Raw genomic sequence first — 18,239 nt, forward strand, 5'->3', positions numbered from 1 at the left:
TGTGGGATATAAAAATAATAAAATAAAATATTGTGGTTGCCAGCAATGGCCACTGAGGACCCTTGTTTCTTAAAGCTTTAGGCTTCAAGCTATTTGCAGGTTTTTCTGTGAATCTGAGGTGCTTCTCATATTTGTATAAATAAATGCCTTAACTATTCATGGTTCCATTCTTTGGATTTAAGTATCTACACATGGCCTCACTGAGAGTTAGATATTTGATAATCCAATTTAACACTTCACAGCTCTGGAAAATCTGAAGCTATTTGATTCCATGGCAGCTTTGACCCAAGTAAAATGTCCTGAAAATACCTGTGCACTTGAAATACAAAGGGCACTTCCAAAGCTGGGAACTGGTTCATGGGCCATCAGCTGTGTATCGTCTGTTGGGTTATCATGAGTGAGGTGAAAGTAAGTATGAAACTACTAGGAGTCAAGGAACAGTTATGTTGTGGTATGGGAGTTACTGCACTGTAGCTCTTTAACATGCCAGGGAGGTAACAGGAGCCCTGACGTCACAGAAAGATCTTATATAACTAAATCTCCAAGTAAAATTTGTCTCTGAGCACAACTGTAAGGACTGAGCAAGGTGGCAAAGATGTCCAGGTGGGCCAATGCTGTTTTAAAACAGCCACAAAGAAACCATCTTAATAAAGATGCAAAACAAACATGTTGGTTTCTCTTTGGAGTGATGGATTAGAAGAATGTTTTTGATAACACCACTGTGATCATTAGGGTAAAGTAGAATTTGCTAATGCTGGAGAGAAGATTTGTTGCTGTTGCCTCAGTTCTAGTTAATGAAGGTCTTGTGCAAGTGCTTTGGTTCTGAGTCAAGGAAAAGAGCTATATTTTAGTACAGAGATGTAATGTCAGTGATCAGAAACAAAATGAAGGCAAGGGAAGAGTGATTGATGTATTCTAGCTGGGTTTTGGACCTGACCAATAGAAATGGTGTCCAGTATTAAGAACAGTGGATGCTTCTGAAGAAAAATGTTAGAAGCCGATGGATTTTGACTTAACTCTGTTTCTGCAGTATTAACTGTAGAGATGAACAGCTTCCTTCAGGCTTTTGTGGTCTTCCTACCTAGTAACTTGCATGAATGCAAATGCTGTTGTTAATCTGCTAGGCTGAAAGAAGAAAATTATTCTCCCCCTTTTTTGTTTTCTTTGATTTTTAAACAAGTTTTGTCAGAATAAATATTTTACATGATGACTATAAATCTATACTCAAAGGGGTGGGAACAATGATGATCCATAATTCAGTGTAACAGTGCTATAATTAGCCTGCTTTCTTCTTTTATAACACTGCTGAAGCTACATCATCTCTTTGAAACTGTGTTGTAGAAATAACTCAAAAGGTTTTGTTCTTTCAGTATGATTAAACATGCAGTGTCTTGTCTGCTTTTTAATTTTGTTGTGCTTATTTTTGTGAGGCTATAGGGTAGAAAAAGAAAACAGTAAAATTAGGAAACATTTTTGCAACATTCGGTTAAATAAATAGAGCACAGTGTAACTCCTAAAAAGTCTTTCTCATTGTTCTCCTCTTAAAACTCTTTGTACAGTTTTTTTATGTAATATACTGCTCTGATGAAATGCTAGCTATTCCAATGTCTCTTTAGTCAATAGGCCACATCATCCTAATGGAGGTTTGTGAGAGGAGAGGAAGAAGAGGGGAAACAATTGAGTGACTTCCCCTCTTCTGTGGCACACAGTAATTGAGTTCTGGACTAAAAGAATAGTTTTTTGAGTTATGTATCCCTGAATCTCAGAAGTCTAAGGCTATGGGGCAGTGGTCCTATAATGCTAACCGGAAGCTGTATATTTACATTCTCCCTGTACTGTGTGGGAGAAGGGGACATTTTTATGTATGTTTGTTTTCATTTTAGAATGCAAATATAATATAGATGGGGATACAAAAAGAAAAGAGGGACTACATAACAAATTATATGCATCAAGATTATCATATATTGCAGAATACATAGAACAAGATGAATTTGCATGCAGCATTTGCAACACTTCTTCTGGCATATCAATAAATGCTGCCATTTAAAGGCACAAGTACTGGTTACATGTTCATCAGTTAGTATTTAAGAACATAACATAAGAATGGCCTTGCTGGATCAGACCAGTGGTCCATGTAGTCCAGCACCCTGTCTCAAACAGTGTCATGAGCCCTGACGAGGAGGAGCTGGAAGGGTTAACAGACCTGGAAGAGTTGCCAGCCAGTTCCTCAGCTGAACAAACAGCAGCTGGCCCATCAATCACTCTCCAGGCACCAGTGTCAGCTGTTGAGATCAATCTCCTCCAAGCTCTCCTCCTCCCATCTCAAGAGTTCAAAGTAGCCTCTGGAAAGAACTTACAGAGCGAAGATATGAGGCACGCCGATGCTTCAGATCTCTCAGCCCTGAGTTTTAGCAGAGTCCCTGCTACCCAGGGACCAGGCTGATTGAGACTCCCATACAGCTCCCACCCAGGACCTGGTAACCTTGTGGAAGCAACAAATCTATTCTCTGGCTTGCATCCACTCTTCTTCCTGATTCCTAATCCTGACCGGCTTGATTTCCTTGGCACCCTGACCTTGTGGCTTTTGGACATTGACTTCTGATTCTGGTTTGTGATTCTGCATTGGTGACTTGGCTCCTGCTTGACTTCCTGGACTTTGACCTTGGGCTGGCTTTGGACTCCTTCCTGCTTGCCTGCATCCTGAGAATGTGACAGATTGCTTCCACCTACACACTCACTCCACAAGTTGGATGAGGAGGCAAGCGGAGGCTCTGGGCAGCCTTGCTCACTCAGGTACAGCACCTCACTCAAATGGTGGCGCACCTGCAACAGCAGCAGCAAGCCACTGTTGCTGCCCCAACCAAGTGCCCGGTGCTTCCTCCAGAGTAGTTCACTGGGAAGGTGGAGGAGTTTCCTGCATTCCTGGCACAGTGCAAACTGTATATTGAATTACATGCCAGAGACTTCCCCAACGACAAGACCAAGTTATGCTTCATTGTCAGCCTCTTAAAGGGGCAGGCAGCTAAATGGGCTACCCCCTTGCTTCTAACCCCATTGCTCCTGCTGACTGACTGCCAGGGCTTTCTGGATCATATGGCGGTAGCCTTTGCTAACCCCCAGCAAGCAGCCGCCGCCAATCGGAAGATCCGGACCCTGAAGCAGGGTAGAGACTCGGTTTCCCAGTACTCCACTGAGTTCAAGCTTCTGGCCCAAGACCTGGCCTGGAATGAGGCTGCTCTCATGGACCCTTATATGGAGGGGCTGGCCGACGAAGTCCTTGATGAGCTGCCGCGAGCAGACTGAACGGCCACACTGCAAGGCCTAATCATGCTGTGTGGGTTATTAGCTGTACTCTTAGATGCATGCTGTCATGCCTGCCCCTGACCCAGCGCCTGCTAGCTCAGAGCAGGCGCCTTTAACAGCCCTGGACGTAAGTCCTGAGGAGGCAAGCCGGCAGCAGGAGCCACCTGGAACTGATCAGGCCACGCCGGGCCCCAGCTCATCCCCTCCTGAATCTCCACCACCTGTTAGCCGGCTCCGTGAAAGGAGACGGCAGGAGATTAGAAACAGAAGGAGTGAAGCACGCATGCGGGGGAGAAGAGATCTAAGCCCGGCATACTAATGGGTTAACAAGCCAGCACAGTATATCTGCAATCCTGGCCCTTTGGCAAACTGTGCTGGCAACGGACGATCCTCCTGGGACGTGACCACGCTCTGCACCCTCTTGACTTCTGTGAGAACCCGCATATTTCTGACCCGGCTTGGACCTTGGACCTCGGAACTCTGGACTGTGACTCTGCTTTGGTAATTTGACTTCATTCGGCTTTGCTCTCTCTGGTTACCCGACCCTCGGCCTTCCTGTGTTTACGCTCTCTGTCTCATCCCTTGGCTTGGACTGATTTATGGTTTTGACTAATTGGACTGTTTAAGATCACGCCTGTGCTGCTCCCTTTAAACCTCAGCCGGCTGCAAGAGTTCTGGCTGACTGCCGGGACGCCAGCAGCCGTTTCCTACCCGAGGCTCGAGTCGTGACAGCTTGCCAGCACCCATAACTCACCAGACTCCACCATGACCGACCAAGCAGCAGGAGGGGCTGACCCACTGTTGGGTCTACTAGACCAGGTGCAGCAGCTGACGCAGGCTGTAATCACACTACAGCAACAAACGGCTTCCACCGCTACTGCCCTGGCCATGGCAGCAGCTCCTCGTTCCTGCTGCCTGGTGAGTGCCCCTGACAAGTTTGGAGGGAGTCTGGAAGAATTCCCTGCCTTCCTTGCTCAATGTGAACTGTATATAGAGATAAGGCAAACTGATTTTCCCACAGACAAGACCAAGGTCTGTTTCATTTTGAGCCTGCTAAAAGGGCAAGCAGCCAAATGGGCCACTCCCCTGCTGTTGGAACCATCGCCGCTGCTATCAGACTACCCACGTTTCAAGGCTCATTTTATGGCTACATATGCCAACCCAGTGCGGGCTGAGACAGCCAACCGCAAAATACGGGCGTTGCAACAGGGCCAAAACTCTGTCTCTCACTACACCACTGAATTCCAGTTGCTTGCTCAAGACCTGGCCTGGAATGAAGCCGCCCTAATGGACCAATATACAGAGGGACTCTCTGATGCCATCCTTGATGAACTGGCCCGCAGTGACCGACCAGCCACACTACAAGACCTGATCCTGTTGTGCCTGCGTATTGATGGGCGGCTGCAGAGTCGCTGCCAGAAACAGAAAGGGAGCCACGCTCCAGCAAGGGTCCCCACAGCTGCTCCCGCTCCAGGTACCATAGCTCTTCCTCCAGCTGCGGAACCCATGCAGCTGGGCGTCGCCCGCCCTCGCCTGACTACCGAGGAGAAGACCCGGCGGCGCAACTGCAATTTGTGCCTCTATTGTGGCGAAGCCGGACATTTTGCAGGTACCTGTCCGGCCAAATTAAAGCGTCCCACAAGCTCTGCTGCCCTGGTAAAAGGCCAGCCCCAGGTCTAGTTGGAGCTCCCGGCCTGGGGCACTTCTTGAGGTCCTCCAGCTCCGTCTATCCACCACACACCCCGTTCCTGATTCCGATTCGTCTTCAGCTCCCCGACGGTCGGTGGATTTTTGTACATGCCATGTTGGACTCAGGGGCTGCCTGCTGCTATATGGACAACCTCTTCGCCAAGGAGCATGGCATCCCCATCCGGGAAAAGAAGATCCCTACCCTGGTCGAGGCCGTAGACGGACGTCTGCTGCGCTCTGGACCCGTCATTCACGAGACTCAACCACTCGTCCTATGGGTCCAGCAACACCAAGAGGAACAAACCTTTGACCTTGCCCGCATGCCACGATTTCCCGTCATCCTAGGCCTGTCCTGGCTTCAGGCTCACAACCCTCATGTGGACTGGGTACAACGAGACCTGCAATTTCCAAGTACCCCTGCGTCACGATCCACTCTGCATCCGGGTCTGGTTCCTGTGCCTCCCGATAGTCCATCCAGCTCCTCGCTCCCCACCATTCTCCTGGGGGCCGCCACCACACTACCCGCTCCCTACCAGGAGTTCGCAGATGTCTTTGACGAAAAGGAGGCAGACCAGCTTCCCCCACATCGGCCCTACGATTGTGCCATTGACCTGATGCCCGGCGCCCCATTACCAGCAGGCCGCCTATACCCCATGGCGGACCCGGAGCTGGCTGCCCTACTGGAGTACTTGGAGAAGAACTTGGCCCGCAGGTTCATTCGACCATCCACCTCACCATTGTCCTCGCCTGTCCTGTTCGTGAAAAAGAAAACAGGAGACTTGCGGCTCTGCAATGACTACCGGGCACTCAACAAAATCACCATCCGGAACCGTTACCCGCTTCCACTGATCCCGGAGCTCCTCGATCGTGTAAAAGGGGCTACCATTTACACCAAGCTCGATCTTCGAGGGGCCTACAACTTGGTCCGTATTAAAGCAGGGGACGAGTGGAAGACCGCTTTTGGTACCAGGTATGGCCAGTACGAACACCTGGCCATGCCATTTGGGCTCACAAATGCCCCTGCCGTGTTCCAACGGTTCATGAGCGACGTGTTCCGCGACCTTCTGGACCGGTTCCTGATTATTTACCTGGATGACATCTTGATCTATTCCACCTCCGTGCAGGAACACGTCCAACATGTACAACAGGTGCTACAGCGGCTCAGAGCTCACCGCCTTTATGCTAAGCTGGAAAAATGCGCCTTCCATCTCCCGTCGGTCGAGTTCTTGGGTCACATCATCTCTCCCCAAGGGACTCAGATGGATCCAAAGAAGGTTGACGCCATCCTTCAGTGGCAAGCCCCCCAGAATCGGAAGGACGTCCAGCGCCTCCTGGGCTTCGCCAACTACTACCGGCAGTTCATCGCTGGATACGCCAACCTAACCAAGCCCTTGACTCGGCTCCTCCGTCCCAAGGAACCTTTCCAATGGACCCTGGAAGCTGACCAGGCTTTCCGCTACCTCAAGCGCCGTTTCTCCTCCAGTCCCCTCCTGAGATACCCTGATCCCCGCCTACCCTTCATGGTGGAAGCAGACGCCTCCAGTGTGGCCATCGGGGCCGTGCTCTCCCAGCGGGACAACCCCAGTCAGCCATGGCAGCCCTGCGCTTACTACTCCCGGCAGCTCTCCACCGCCGAACGCAACTATACGATATGGGAAAGAGAACTCTTGGCCATCAAGGTGGCTTTCGAGGTTTGGCGTCACCACCTTGAAGGGGCAAGACACCCGGTCCAAGTATTCACGGACCACCGAAACTTAGAACACCTGCAGACCACCCGCCGGCTGAACCAACGACAAATTCGGTGGTCCCTGTTCTTCTCCCGGTTCAACTTCACCATCTCATACATCCCGCACACCCAAAACCAGAAAGCCGACGCTCTGTTCCGCCGACCAGATTATGGCACCCCAAGCGCTACAGAAGCCCCCAAGGCTAGCATCCTGCCACCTACGGTCTTTGCCGCCACCCTGACTGTACCAGCCTTAGTGGCCGAGATACAGGCCAGTCAGGCTATAGACCCCTGGGCCCAAAAGCACCTGCAGGAACCACAGCAAGATGCTGAAGGAGAATTGACCACCCGGGATGGGCTGCTCTACCATCGGGAGCAGTTTACGTCCCTCCTGGGCCTCTCCGATCCCGCATCCTCCGCCTCACCCACGATGCACCCCCGGCCGGCCACTTCGGGCAACACAAAACAGCCCATCTGCTGACCAGAGACTTTTGGTGGCCACGTGTCCGAGCGGACATCAGTCAGTACGTGGCTTCATGTGAGGTCTGCCGCCGAGCTAAAAACATACCTGCCAAGCCCTCCGGTCTCCTGCAGCCCCTTCCTACTCCCTCCGGTCCCTGGGACGTTGTGTCCATGGACTTCATCGTGGATCTGCCCCGATCCCAGGGACACACGTGCATCTTCGTCGTGGTGGATCTATTCACCAAGATGGCCCATTTTGTCCCCTGCGCCAAAGTACCGTCGGGACCAGAAACCGCCCAGCTATATCTGGCCCACGTTTTTCGCCTGCACGGGTTACCCAAGCAGATTGTTTCGGATCGGGGCCCGCAATTTACCTCCCGCTTTTGGCAAGCTTTCCAGCAAGGTCTGGGGACGGAGCTCCATTTATCTTCCGCATACCATCCCCAGACCGATGGCCAGACTGAACGCACCAACGCAACCCTGGAACAGTACCTACGCTGTTACACCAGTTACCAACAAGATAACTGGGCCTCCCTGCTACCACTGGCAGAGTTCACCTACAACAATGCCGTACATAGCTCCACACAGACCACACCATTTGCGGCCAACTACGGACAGCACCCCCGATTTTTCCCTCCGCTCGGCCCCTCCGCCGATGTCCCCGCAGCAGACAACCGGATAGAGGAACTTCATGCGCTCCATGACCTCCTGCGCGCCCAGCTTCAGCACTCCAAAGACGCGTATAAACTGGCCGCAGATCGGCATCGCCAGGAAGGACCATCCCTCAAGGTCGGGGACTCAGTCTGGCTCTCTACCCGGTATCTCCGGACCCCTGGCCGGTCCTCCAAGTTAACTGCGCGCTTCATCGGCCCGTTCCCGATCGAGGCACAAATCAACCCTGTGGCGTTCCGCCTACGCCTTCCAGTCCACCTCCGGGTACACCCGGTTTTTCACCGCTCCCTCCTCCAACCAGCAGCTGCGCCGGACCCTAACCGAGATGTTCCACCACCACCTCCACCACCGGTTTTGGTGGACGATGCGGAGGAATACGAGGTCCATCAGATCCTGGACTCCCGGCTGCACCGAGGGTAGCTCCAGTATCTAGTGGACTGGGAGGGCTACCCCCCCGAAGATCGTTCCTGGGAACCGGCTACCCACCTGCATGCCCCTGACCTGCTCCGGCAATTCCATGAGGCCTACCCTGATAAGCCAGGCGGTTTGGATGAAGGGGGGGCCTGAGGGGGGGGATAGTGTCATGCCTGCCCCTGACCCAGCGCCTGCTAGCTCAGAGCAGGCGCCTTTAACAGCCCTGGACGTAAGTCCTGAGGAGGCAAGCCGGCAGCAGGAGCCACCTGGAACTGATCAGGCCACGCCGGGCCCCAGCTCATCCCCTCCTGAATCTCCACCACCTGTTAGCTGGCTCCGTGAAAGGAGACAGCAGGAGATTAGAAACAGAAGGAGTGAAGCACGCATGCGGGGGAGAAGAGATCTAAGCCCGGCATACTAATGGGTTAACAAGCCAGCACAGTATATCTGCAATCCTGGCCCTTTGGCAAACTGTGCTGGCAACGGACGATCCTCCTGGGACGTGACCACGCTCTGCACCCTCTTGACTCCTGTGAGAACCCGCATATTTCTGACCCGGCTTGGACCTTGGACCTCGGAACTCTGGATTGTGACTCTGCTTTGGTAATTTGACTTCATTCGGCTTTGCTCTCTCTGGTTACCCGACCCTCGGCCTTCCTGTATTTACGCTCTCTGTCTCATCCCTTGGCTTGGACTGATTTATGGTTTTGACTAATTGGACTGTTTAAGATCACGCCTGTGCTGCTCACTGAAAACCTCAGCCGGCTGTAAGAGTTCTGGCTGACTGCCGGGACGCCAGCAGCCGTTTCCTACCCGAGGCTCGAGTCGTGACACATGCTATTTATTTTTATTCAGTAAATTTCTTTGTCTATCAACGGAACAATGTGTCTGAGGTGGTTCCTTCAAAAAAGGACAGGAGGCTTGCCCTGCAGAGAATATAGAAGCCCGCATTCCTACTTGCTTATGGAGGTGGATTGACAAGGTGCCCTGTAGTTCTTCTGTCCCAGGTAGTGGCAGAACTCACAAACAACATCTGGATTCAGTGGGGTGCAGTGTGGTGATCAATAGTCTTGTAACACACCAGCTCACAGCAGAATTCAAGATGTCCCCTCCCATCATTTTTTGATACCTAAGCCTCTTGAGTTCTTTCCAACTCTCATTGTAACTATGGACTTTCTGGACAAACTTATATCACCCATGAAAGATAGCACTTGTGATTTCTTGCAGTAATGTTTCTCCTCACATTGTGGCATGCAGTACCTTTATGGCATTCACTTGCCTCAATTCTGTTTGTTTCTAGCTGTTTTTTTTTACTACACTTCTCTTAAGTGCAAAACTGAAAGGATTAGGGAATTTGATTTTTAGTGTGGTACTAAAAACACATTCAGCATGTATGAATCTAAATAACTGTTATGTACCTTTGTTTGAGAGCAAGATGAATTGCCGCTGAAATCTAGAGGGAAACTGAAGTTAAGAATACTTTGAGTTTGTAGTATGCTCATGGAACATTGAAGATTTGACAGCTGGCAGATAATCAGCAGAATCTTGGTACTGAGATTATTATTTTGATCTAGCACGTGGATGAAGTTATATCTGAAACTGAATAGTCCCAGTACTTCAAGTGAAAACAACAGTAGGATACTTCTAGTTATGCATTTCATTGCATAATTTACAGGCTAGTTACAGAGGCCATATAAAAGTACTGATACTTAGAACTTGTTGCATTTTAGCTGATGACTTCCCAATTAACACTCTTAACTTAATCAGCCAATATTAATCAGTTCCTAATAGCTAATTAATTCAGTGATAATAAGTTAAACCCAATTTAATTCACCCAATTTATTTCATGCGAACATCAATCAGTCACTAATATAATAGGTTCCGTTAGAATTTAGCAGCTAAAAACATAAATAGCTCCTCATCAGCAATAGTCAATAATATTAGATGGTAATGGGAATAAAGTGCTGGTAGTTAAAGTGCTGTGATGATAACAGTGATGTTTAAAGTGCAGTCTAGTGCAGTCTATGTACAGGCACGTCTTCATACTTGGGCCAGGGCAGCTCCGCTGGTCGACAGCCCAGCAAGCACGGAGGGGGCAGAGATCCTCACCGCGCTCCCTAGGCGCTAAGGTCTACCTGGTGGGAGTCTGCACACTACAACTCCAGTCAAGCCCAGCCCAAACAGAGCAATAAGGGACGATGTCAGGTGCCAACTGGCCCAGCACACTGATACCGCTGACCTTGTGAGCAGTAATGTCATCGAACGCCGTCCTTGCCCAGAAGCAGCAGCTGCCACCGGTGACTCAACAACTCGTCGACTCAAGAGCCACCAGCAGCCAGATGCTGCTGGTCCGCCACAGATGCAAGCTGCCACCACAGCCAATTAATTGCGCTTAATTGCGGTATGTCTCAAGATGCGGCGCTTTCCCCGATGTTGTTTAACATCTACATGTGCCCCCTTGCTCAGATTGCCTGGAGGTATGGGCTGGGTTGCCATCAGTACTCTCTATAAATTCTGGGTTCCTGTTGTTTTTCAACACAAGATTCTAGTTTTGATTTGTAAGACTTCAAATGACTTCCCTTCAATGTCCTCCTTTTGCATTCTCCATTTGTAAAAAAAACATTCAGGGCACATTTGCACTTGATGAAAGCATTTACTCATCAGTCGTATGGATTTCTTAAAGTTCTGTCTCTTTGTAAAGTGCAGAGGGTATAATATGATGCTGCAAGTGTCAATGTCTGACTTTGAGTTTAGTGGGCAGACTAAATTTTTTAAAAATTTGCAGTGGATTTCTCTTAACATGTTTTCCGAAAGTGATCCTTGCAAAAAGCATTTTTTCTGCTTTGCAGTTTAATTTGATCACAGCCTTTTACTTTGTTGCACAAACATACCTAAATACAATTTCTGTTGATAGTATCCTAAAGTGCTCTGCTGAAGCTTCCCAGTTCCTGTTGACAAGTAAAAATTATTTCTGCAACCATTTGTTTGGGAGAAGGCAACCTCATCTTGGAACAAGTAGTGCTGATTGCATTTTTCACAAGCCCTTGTTGCTTTGGAATATCTGACATGATATGGATTGATTAGTGCCCATTGGTCTTGATGCTGGTTTTTTAAAAAGATGAGACTAAGACACAATGATTATGCTGCCTTCCTGGATTTGTCTGACACCTTCGGGGGAATACGTTAGCAACTGAATGTCCTGGAAGGTTAAAATGTTCCCCCACTGTTTTTTTCTTTTAATGTTGTGGTTTCTAATGTCCATTTATGTCCGGAAATGATGTGGCTTATGTTGCTGGGTCCACTGATAGTATTGCTAGGATCTGTATGAGAGCAAAATTGGCATCTTGGTTGTTGCAGGCAGCCTGCTGACCTAAACAACTTCTTACCCAGACATTGAAACTACTTAACAGTCATATGGACTCTGGTACCAAGACATGCAACAAACCAAGATGCCAACTTTGCTCTCATATAGATCCTAGCAACAACACCACTGAACCCAGCAGCATCAGCCATACCATCTCAGGTTCCTACTCTTACTCCTACTCTAATGCGATTTACACCATCATGTGTCAGCATTGCCCTTCCACCCTCTGCACTGGTCAAACAGGCCGGTCCCTACAACAAAGACTAAGTGAACATAAATCTGACTTTAGAAAGTACAACATTAAAAAATCAGTGGGAAACATTACCTTCCAGGACATTTAGTTGCTGACCTAGGAGCAGCAGCGCTCTTACAAAGGAATTTCAAAGGGAGATTAGAAAGAGAGACTGCTGAATTGCAACTGTAAAGAAGCTCAAGGCAATGCATCCTCCTGGACTGAATTGAGACCTAGGTTTCCTGTCTCATTCCCAATGCTGATTTCTTACCTACTGTGCCTCTGCATATCATATCTAATCCAGTCATGCCTGCTATTGTCATTTGGCATCTGAAATCACTCCACTTTCCAAGGTATAAGGACAAATGGTCTCACATTCTAGCTGTATCTGAAGAAGTGAGCACTGATTCATGAAAGTTCATACCTGCCACAAACTTTGCTAGTCTTTAAGGTGCTACTGGTCTCTTCCTCTTTTCTACTGCTACAGACAGACTAACATGGCTACTATATTGATCTGTATCCATGGAAAAAGAAATTAGGGTTCTATTATTAATAGCTTGCCGTATATCACTATGTCCTTGTTCACATATGTTCTCTGACTTTTACCCCTGTGACTGCTAGAATTCTGTTTCATCTTTATGGCCAATTTTTTGCAGGTGCTCTGGGAAAAAGAACACAATTTCAGGAAAAATATGTAGCACAGCTTATATTAGATGTTCAGAGGAAAGATGGCATCCTTCTTCCTCACCGGGAGCTTAGTCCAGCACCAACACCACTAGAAAATTTAACACAGGTATAGAACTAAACGTGAATTATTTTCTTTTACAATGCAGAGTACTGTCCACCTTAGACAGAGTTTGCAGTATTGCCTCCAGGTGTCTGTTGAAGTATTTGTTTAATCAAATTATGGTCAAAGCCTTTGGGTTTCATTTTTGAGTGATAAAAGTGAAAACAGTGTAAGTCATATATTAGAGAATTATACAGCAAATGGCAGTACAACCTGTTGTTTTCTCACTCTGTGCACTTAACTGTGTGTGGCAAATGCTGATGATTTTATATAGAACAAAGAGTATTATTTAAGCACTAGTGAATAAATATGTTTTGAAAAAACATTGGACAGTGCCATAAGAATTTGTATAATGCCTAATGGTAAATAGAAAACCTTTCGTTCTTCCATCCAAGAACTTAAGTGGAGCTATGGTAGAGATCAGACTAGTGGTCCATCTAATCAAGTATTCTGTTACACAGTAGCTAACCAGATGTCTTTGGAGTGTTTATAAGCTGGACAAGGAGGCAAAGCCTTCCTTCTGTCCCCCCTCCCCCCGTACTGATATTCAGAAAGTTAAAGCCTCTGAATACGGAGGTTCAGTTTAGTTGTTGTGGATAAGAGCTGATGATGATCTGTTCTTCATGAATTTGTCCAACAGTCTTTAAAGCCAGCTAAACTAATGATCATCACTATATCCCATGGTGATTACTAATTGAGTGAAGTAATACTTCCTTTTTCTGTCCTGTCTGTTGCTCAATAACTTCAGCAGGTGATCCTGAGTTCTGGTATTATGGGAGAAGGGGGGGGGAGTTGTCCACCCCTTGCACAATTTCATAAAACCTCTGTTATGTCCTTCCCCCAATCTTCTCTTAACTAACACATGTAGGACAGTTATTTTCAGCACAGCAAGTAAACTTCTTCTGCTGCTTAGTTAACTTGAGAATTCAGATTTCTGAGAAAAATTGCAACTTGACCCTGCCATTCAGTTATTATTTTCAAAATTACCCCTTTCAGATAGATGGAAGGCTTAGGTGGAATTTATTACTTTTGTGTATTTTCCGACAGAATTATGCTCTAAATGATGACACAGTACTAAATGAAATAAAGTTTGAAGAATCTCATCTGAACCAGGTGCCTGACTTGTGTGCAGAAGAGCTTGCTGTTATCCTTGGAATTTGGTAAGGCGATACATCTGTTTCATCAAATATTTTTCTCTTTAAATCTCTGCAGAAACACAACCATGTTAGCAAAAATGTTTTAGGGTTCAGAGGGTGTCTCCAGCATGCATTGCATTGCCTGTTGAGGCTGGCTGGGGATGCGGAAACCTTTGGGGGCCCATGGACATTGTCAGAGCTTCTCCACTTTGCCACCTTCACACAAGACAAAGTTTACTGGACTGTGTGATAGTTTTGATTTGATGATTTCAGGTATACATGAAAGATCCAAGTTGTTCATAGTTATTTTTGTAAGTATTTCAGCTAAGTTTTGAAAATGTATTTTAGGACTCTTCTCTTCAGTTCATTTTAAACTTTACAAAAATGAGATTGTACATAACAGCATGCCACATTTTAATTTCATTGTACTTTATTATTTATATTCAAAATAAGGTTTTGTTTTACAGCATAGACTTTCAGAAAAACAACCCAGTCCATAAACTCACTGAAGAGGAGCTACTCGCTTTTACATCAGTAAGGAACTTAATCTATCTTTTCACTTCAGTTGCATGTCAATCTAAAGGGCTCATAGATCACTTTAAGAGTGGCTAGATTTTTTTGAGTAATGGAATACTTGGATCCAGACTACTTTGAGCAGCAGGGACTTTTGCTGCCTTCCCCTTATTGAAATCACCTTGCTCCTGAGGGTCTGGGGATCCTTGATATGTAGCTTGGGGACCTGCAGCAGGAAGGCAAGTTATCAGCAATCAGTCTTGTTGGGACTGGGTTGGGAGTAGCGCCAGTTTTTTTCCACCTTCTCTCTTCAACCTCAAATGCTGCATCCTACCCTGTTTTGGAAGTTCGGCTAGTTTTCATAAAGTGAAGGAGACTGCAGAAAGAAGGGAAAGCAGTATAGATGTACTTCATATACTTCATATATACCCAGACTTTTCCCTCCGTAATGATACAAAGCAGCTTACAGTATTCTCCTGTACTCCATTTTATCCTTGCAACAATCCTGTGAGGTAGTTTAGGCTGAGAGTGTATGACTGGCCCAAGGTTACCCAGCAAGCTTCCATGGCAGAGTGAATATTCAAACCTTGGTCAAACTGCTACACCACATAGGCTCTCAGTCATGTGAGGATTTGAGTGTGGGTCTCCTACAACTAAGTCTGAGACTCTTAACCACTGCACCATGTCCTCCTCTGGATTTAGCCATATGTCTTTGGCATTTCTCCTGGAGGTATAATAAAGAACCCAAGAATATTATTAAAGATACTTGGGATGCTTTCTAACTTTAACCATTGACATTTCAAATTAATACAAAAACATTTTTGAAAGTGTTTTTTGTTTGTGTGTGTGTGTGCACGTGCTAAGTACTGCTGATGGCTGTATGTTAGTTGCAGAACTCTGTGATCGTTTGGCGGAATATAGTCCCAGTTCCAAGGAAATGTATGAGAAGTTTATCCAACAGATAAGATGCTGTCTTGTCTTGAATGGGTTTCTTTGTATCTGTCTGTTTCCCATTTAAAAATGGATTGAATGCATACTGTGCAAGAGATGATGTTAAAGGAAAAGAGTTAACAGTAAAAAAGTGTTGTGCATCTAGAGTTTAGGCTATGCCTACATGAAGCTGATATACAGATAGGTCTTTAGTACAGTGTACTACTTCTGCACAGCTGATGTGGGTAATTGCAGAGCTCTCTGTGTGTGTGTGTGTGTGTATACACACACACAGTATGTCACAGAAGTGAGTACACCCCCTCACATTTTGTAAATTTTTAAGTATATCTTTTCATGTGACAACACTGAAGAAATGACACTTGGCTACAATGTAAAGTAGTGAATCTACAGCTTGTATAACAATGTAAATGTGCTGTCCCCTCAAAATTATGCAACACACAGCCATTAATGTCTAAACTGCTGGCAACAAAAGTGAGTACACCCCTAAGTGATAATGTCCAAATGGGGCCCAAAGTGTCAATATTTTGTGTGGCCACCATTATTTTCCAGCACTGCCTTAACCCTCTTGGGCATAGAGTTCACCAGAGCTTCACAGATTGTCACTGGAGTCCTCTTCCACTCCTCCATGACGACGTCACGTAGCTGGTGGATGTTAGAGACCTTGCACACCTCCACCTTCCGTTTCACCATGACATTGCTACAGAGGTTGAAAGGGTGGGGGGTCAGCCTGTCAGTATTCAGACCATACGCTTCACGCTGCATCAAATTGGTCTGCAGGGCTGTCGTTCCAGAAAGAAGCCTCTTTGAGGATGCACAAGAAAGCCTGCAAATGGTTTGCTGCAGACAAGCAGACTAAGGACATGAATTTCTGGAACCATGTTCTATGGTCCGATGAGACCAAGATAAACTTATTTGGTTCAAATGGTGTCAAGCGTGTGTGGTGGCAACCAGGCAAGAAGTACAAAGACAAGTGTATCTTGCCTACAGTCAAGCATGGTGGTGGGAATGTCATGGTCTGGGGCTGCATGAATGCTGCCGGCACTGGGGAGCTACAGTTCATTGAGGGAACCATGAATGCCAACATGTACTATGACATACTGAAGCAGAGCATGATCCCCTCCCTTCGGAGACTGGGCCACAGGGCAGTATTCCAACATGATAACCCCAAATACACCTCCAAAACAACCACTGCCTTGCTAAAGAAGCTGAGGGTAAAGGTGATGGACTGGCCAAGCATGTCTCCAGACCTAAACCCTATTGAGCATCTGTGGGGCATCCATATATATATTTACTTAGAAAATATATAAAAATACAATCACACATAAACCATCAAACACATGCAAACAAGAACTAGGAAAAACAGTAATGAGAAATAGGGATATTTAGGAATATTGCAGAGGGGGGGGGGAGGGTTGATACTACCGGGTCCATTGATCCTTGAAGCAGAAGGCATGAAGGTGGAAAGTAGCCCAAACAGAGTTTGGGGGTGCAAGTCTGTGGTAGGGTAAGTCAAGACACACTGAACTTGTCATGTGTTGTCCTTATATTACAAATTTGTGCCCTCAGGTAATGAGGTCATGTGGTGTGTGACCAGTAGGTCAGGTGACCTGTGAAATTGCGGTGTTGCCGGTACATCTTATGTCACCAAAAGGGGCGGATAGGGGGATGCTCCCAGAGGCTTGATAGGATTAGTGGGACTTGATGGGGTTACCTATTGAAAAAACTATCTTAAACAAAGAAAATAATTTGGTTAGTTTAGAGCCAAATTGCTTCTCTCATTGTAACACTAGAGCAAACACAATGGGGATGATCTCCGTGATGGGATTAAGATCTTAGCAGCAGTCATTTCCTTGGGCCTTTCTTTGTGTCCAGTGATCGTCTCAATGGCTGGCAAGAACAAAGCTTTGTTATGTGTGGACATCGTAGCAAGCTCTTTTGTCCAACTGCTGGCTACTTCATCTGCATCTGGCTTGACAGACCCAACATATGTGCTCACCTTGCTGTGTCCTCATGGTGACTGAACAAGATGGATCCAGAGTCCCCTTCATCATAGCTTCTTCTGAAAGCTGTTCTTAAGAGGCTGTCTTCCTTGGACAGAAGTGCAGTTGTGTTCTGCATGGCTTGGCAGCTTCTTGGGGAAGCCTGATATAGAGTTCTATGCAGGAGGAATGCACAGTTACAGCACTGGAACAAGCAGGGAGGCCTCTTAGCTAGGCTGGAGTACTTGCTGTTTGGCCTCACACAGAGTAAAAATGTCCGTATTGAGTTAGTTCTTATACTCAATGTTTTCTGCTTATCAATGAATGTTTATAGAAGCAGTTGCCTGTGTTCATACAATATAAGTTCATAACAATAAGAGTCTTGTATCTCTGACACTGGGCCAGAGTCCATAAATGGTGACAAAAAAGGGGGTCCAGGGAGTCTGGAACCAGGGCCAGAGTGAACACAGTCCATTTAAAGATGAAGGAGGGGGCTCGTGCTTACACCTTTCCCCAAGGGAGGGAGGAGGAGTCTCAGCTCTGTAGCTCTGCTGTGTGATTGAGAGAGCCTGGCACAGATAGAGCTCTCTCAATCAAAGCTAGAGCTGTGCCAGGCTCTCGCAATCACACAGCAGAGCTACAGAGCTCTTCCTCTCTCCCTCTCTCTTGTGAAAGAGAAAGACACTGCTTTGCTCAGTTGCCTCAGACCCACAGGAGAAATACAGAAAGCACCTTTAAGACCAATACAGTTTTATTCAAAGTAAATAAGAGCTTTTTGTCTCCCCCCCTTTTTGTCTGTCTGTCTCTCTCTCTTTGTTGTTAAACTGGTTTTGCCAGGGCTTTCCTGGGTGCAACTGGGTTCCCTCCTCCTTTTCACTGTATTCATACCCTCATGATTCAGTTTGTGTCAGTAGGAAATAAATGTGAACTGTTTAGATGAGAAATAACAAGAAGCCAGTGAGCTGGAGCCTGGGGATTTTGAACTTAGACTTTCAGATAGTATGCTGATAC

At 46.9% G+C, this 18,239-nt stretch overlaps 1 protein-coding gene across 1 annotated transcript in view; it reads left to right on the top strand.

The window, feature by feature from the left end:
• TTC27 (tetratricopeptide repeat domain 27) overlaps positions 1 to 18,239 on the top strand; it is a 169,336-nt gene that overhangs the window by 26,589 nt on the left and 124,508 nt on the right. Inside the window, exons 7-9 of the mRNA XM_060244359.1 lie at positions 12,519 to 12,655; positions 13,697 to 13,809; positions 14,253 to 14,319. Coding sequence (XP_060100342.1) covers positions 12,519 to 12,655; positions 13,697 to 13,809; positions 14,253 to 14,319 — 317 coding nt within the window. The remainder of the gene's footprint in view (positions 1 to 12,518; positions 12,656 to 13,696; positions 13,810 to 14,252; positions 14,320 to 18,239) is intronic.

This window comes from Heteronotia binoei, chromosome 1, assembly GCF_032191835.1.
Source record: "Heteronotia binoei isolate CCM8104 ecotype False Entrance Well chromosome 1, APGP_CSIRO_Hbin_v1, whole genome shotgun sequence".
Taxonomy (NCBI): Eukaryota; Metazoa; Chordata; class Lepidosauria; order Squamata; family Gekkonidae; genus Heteronotia; species Heteronotia binoei.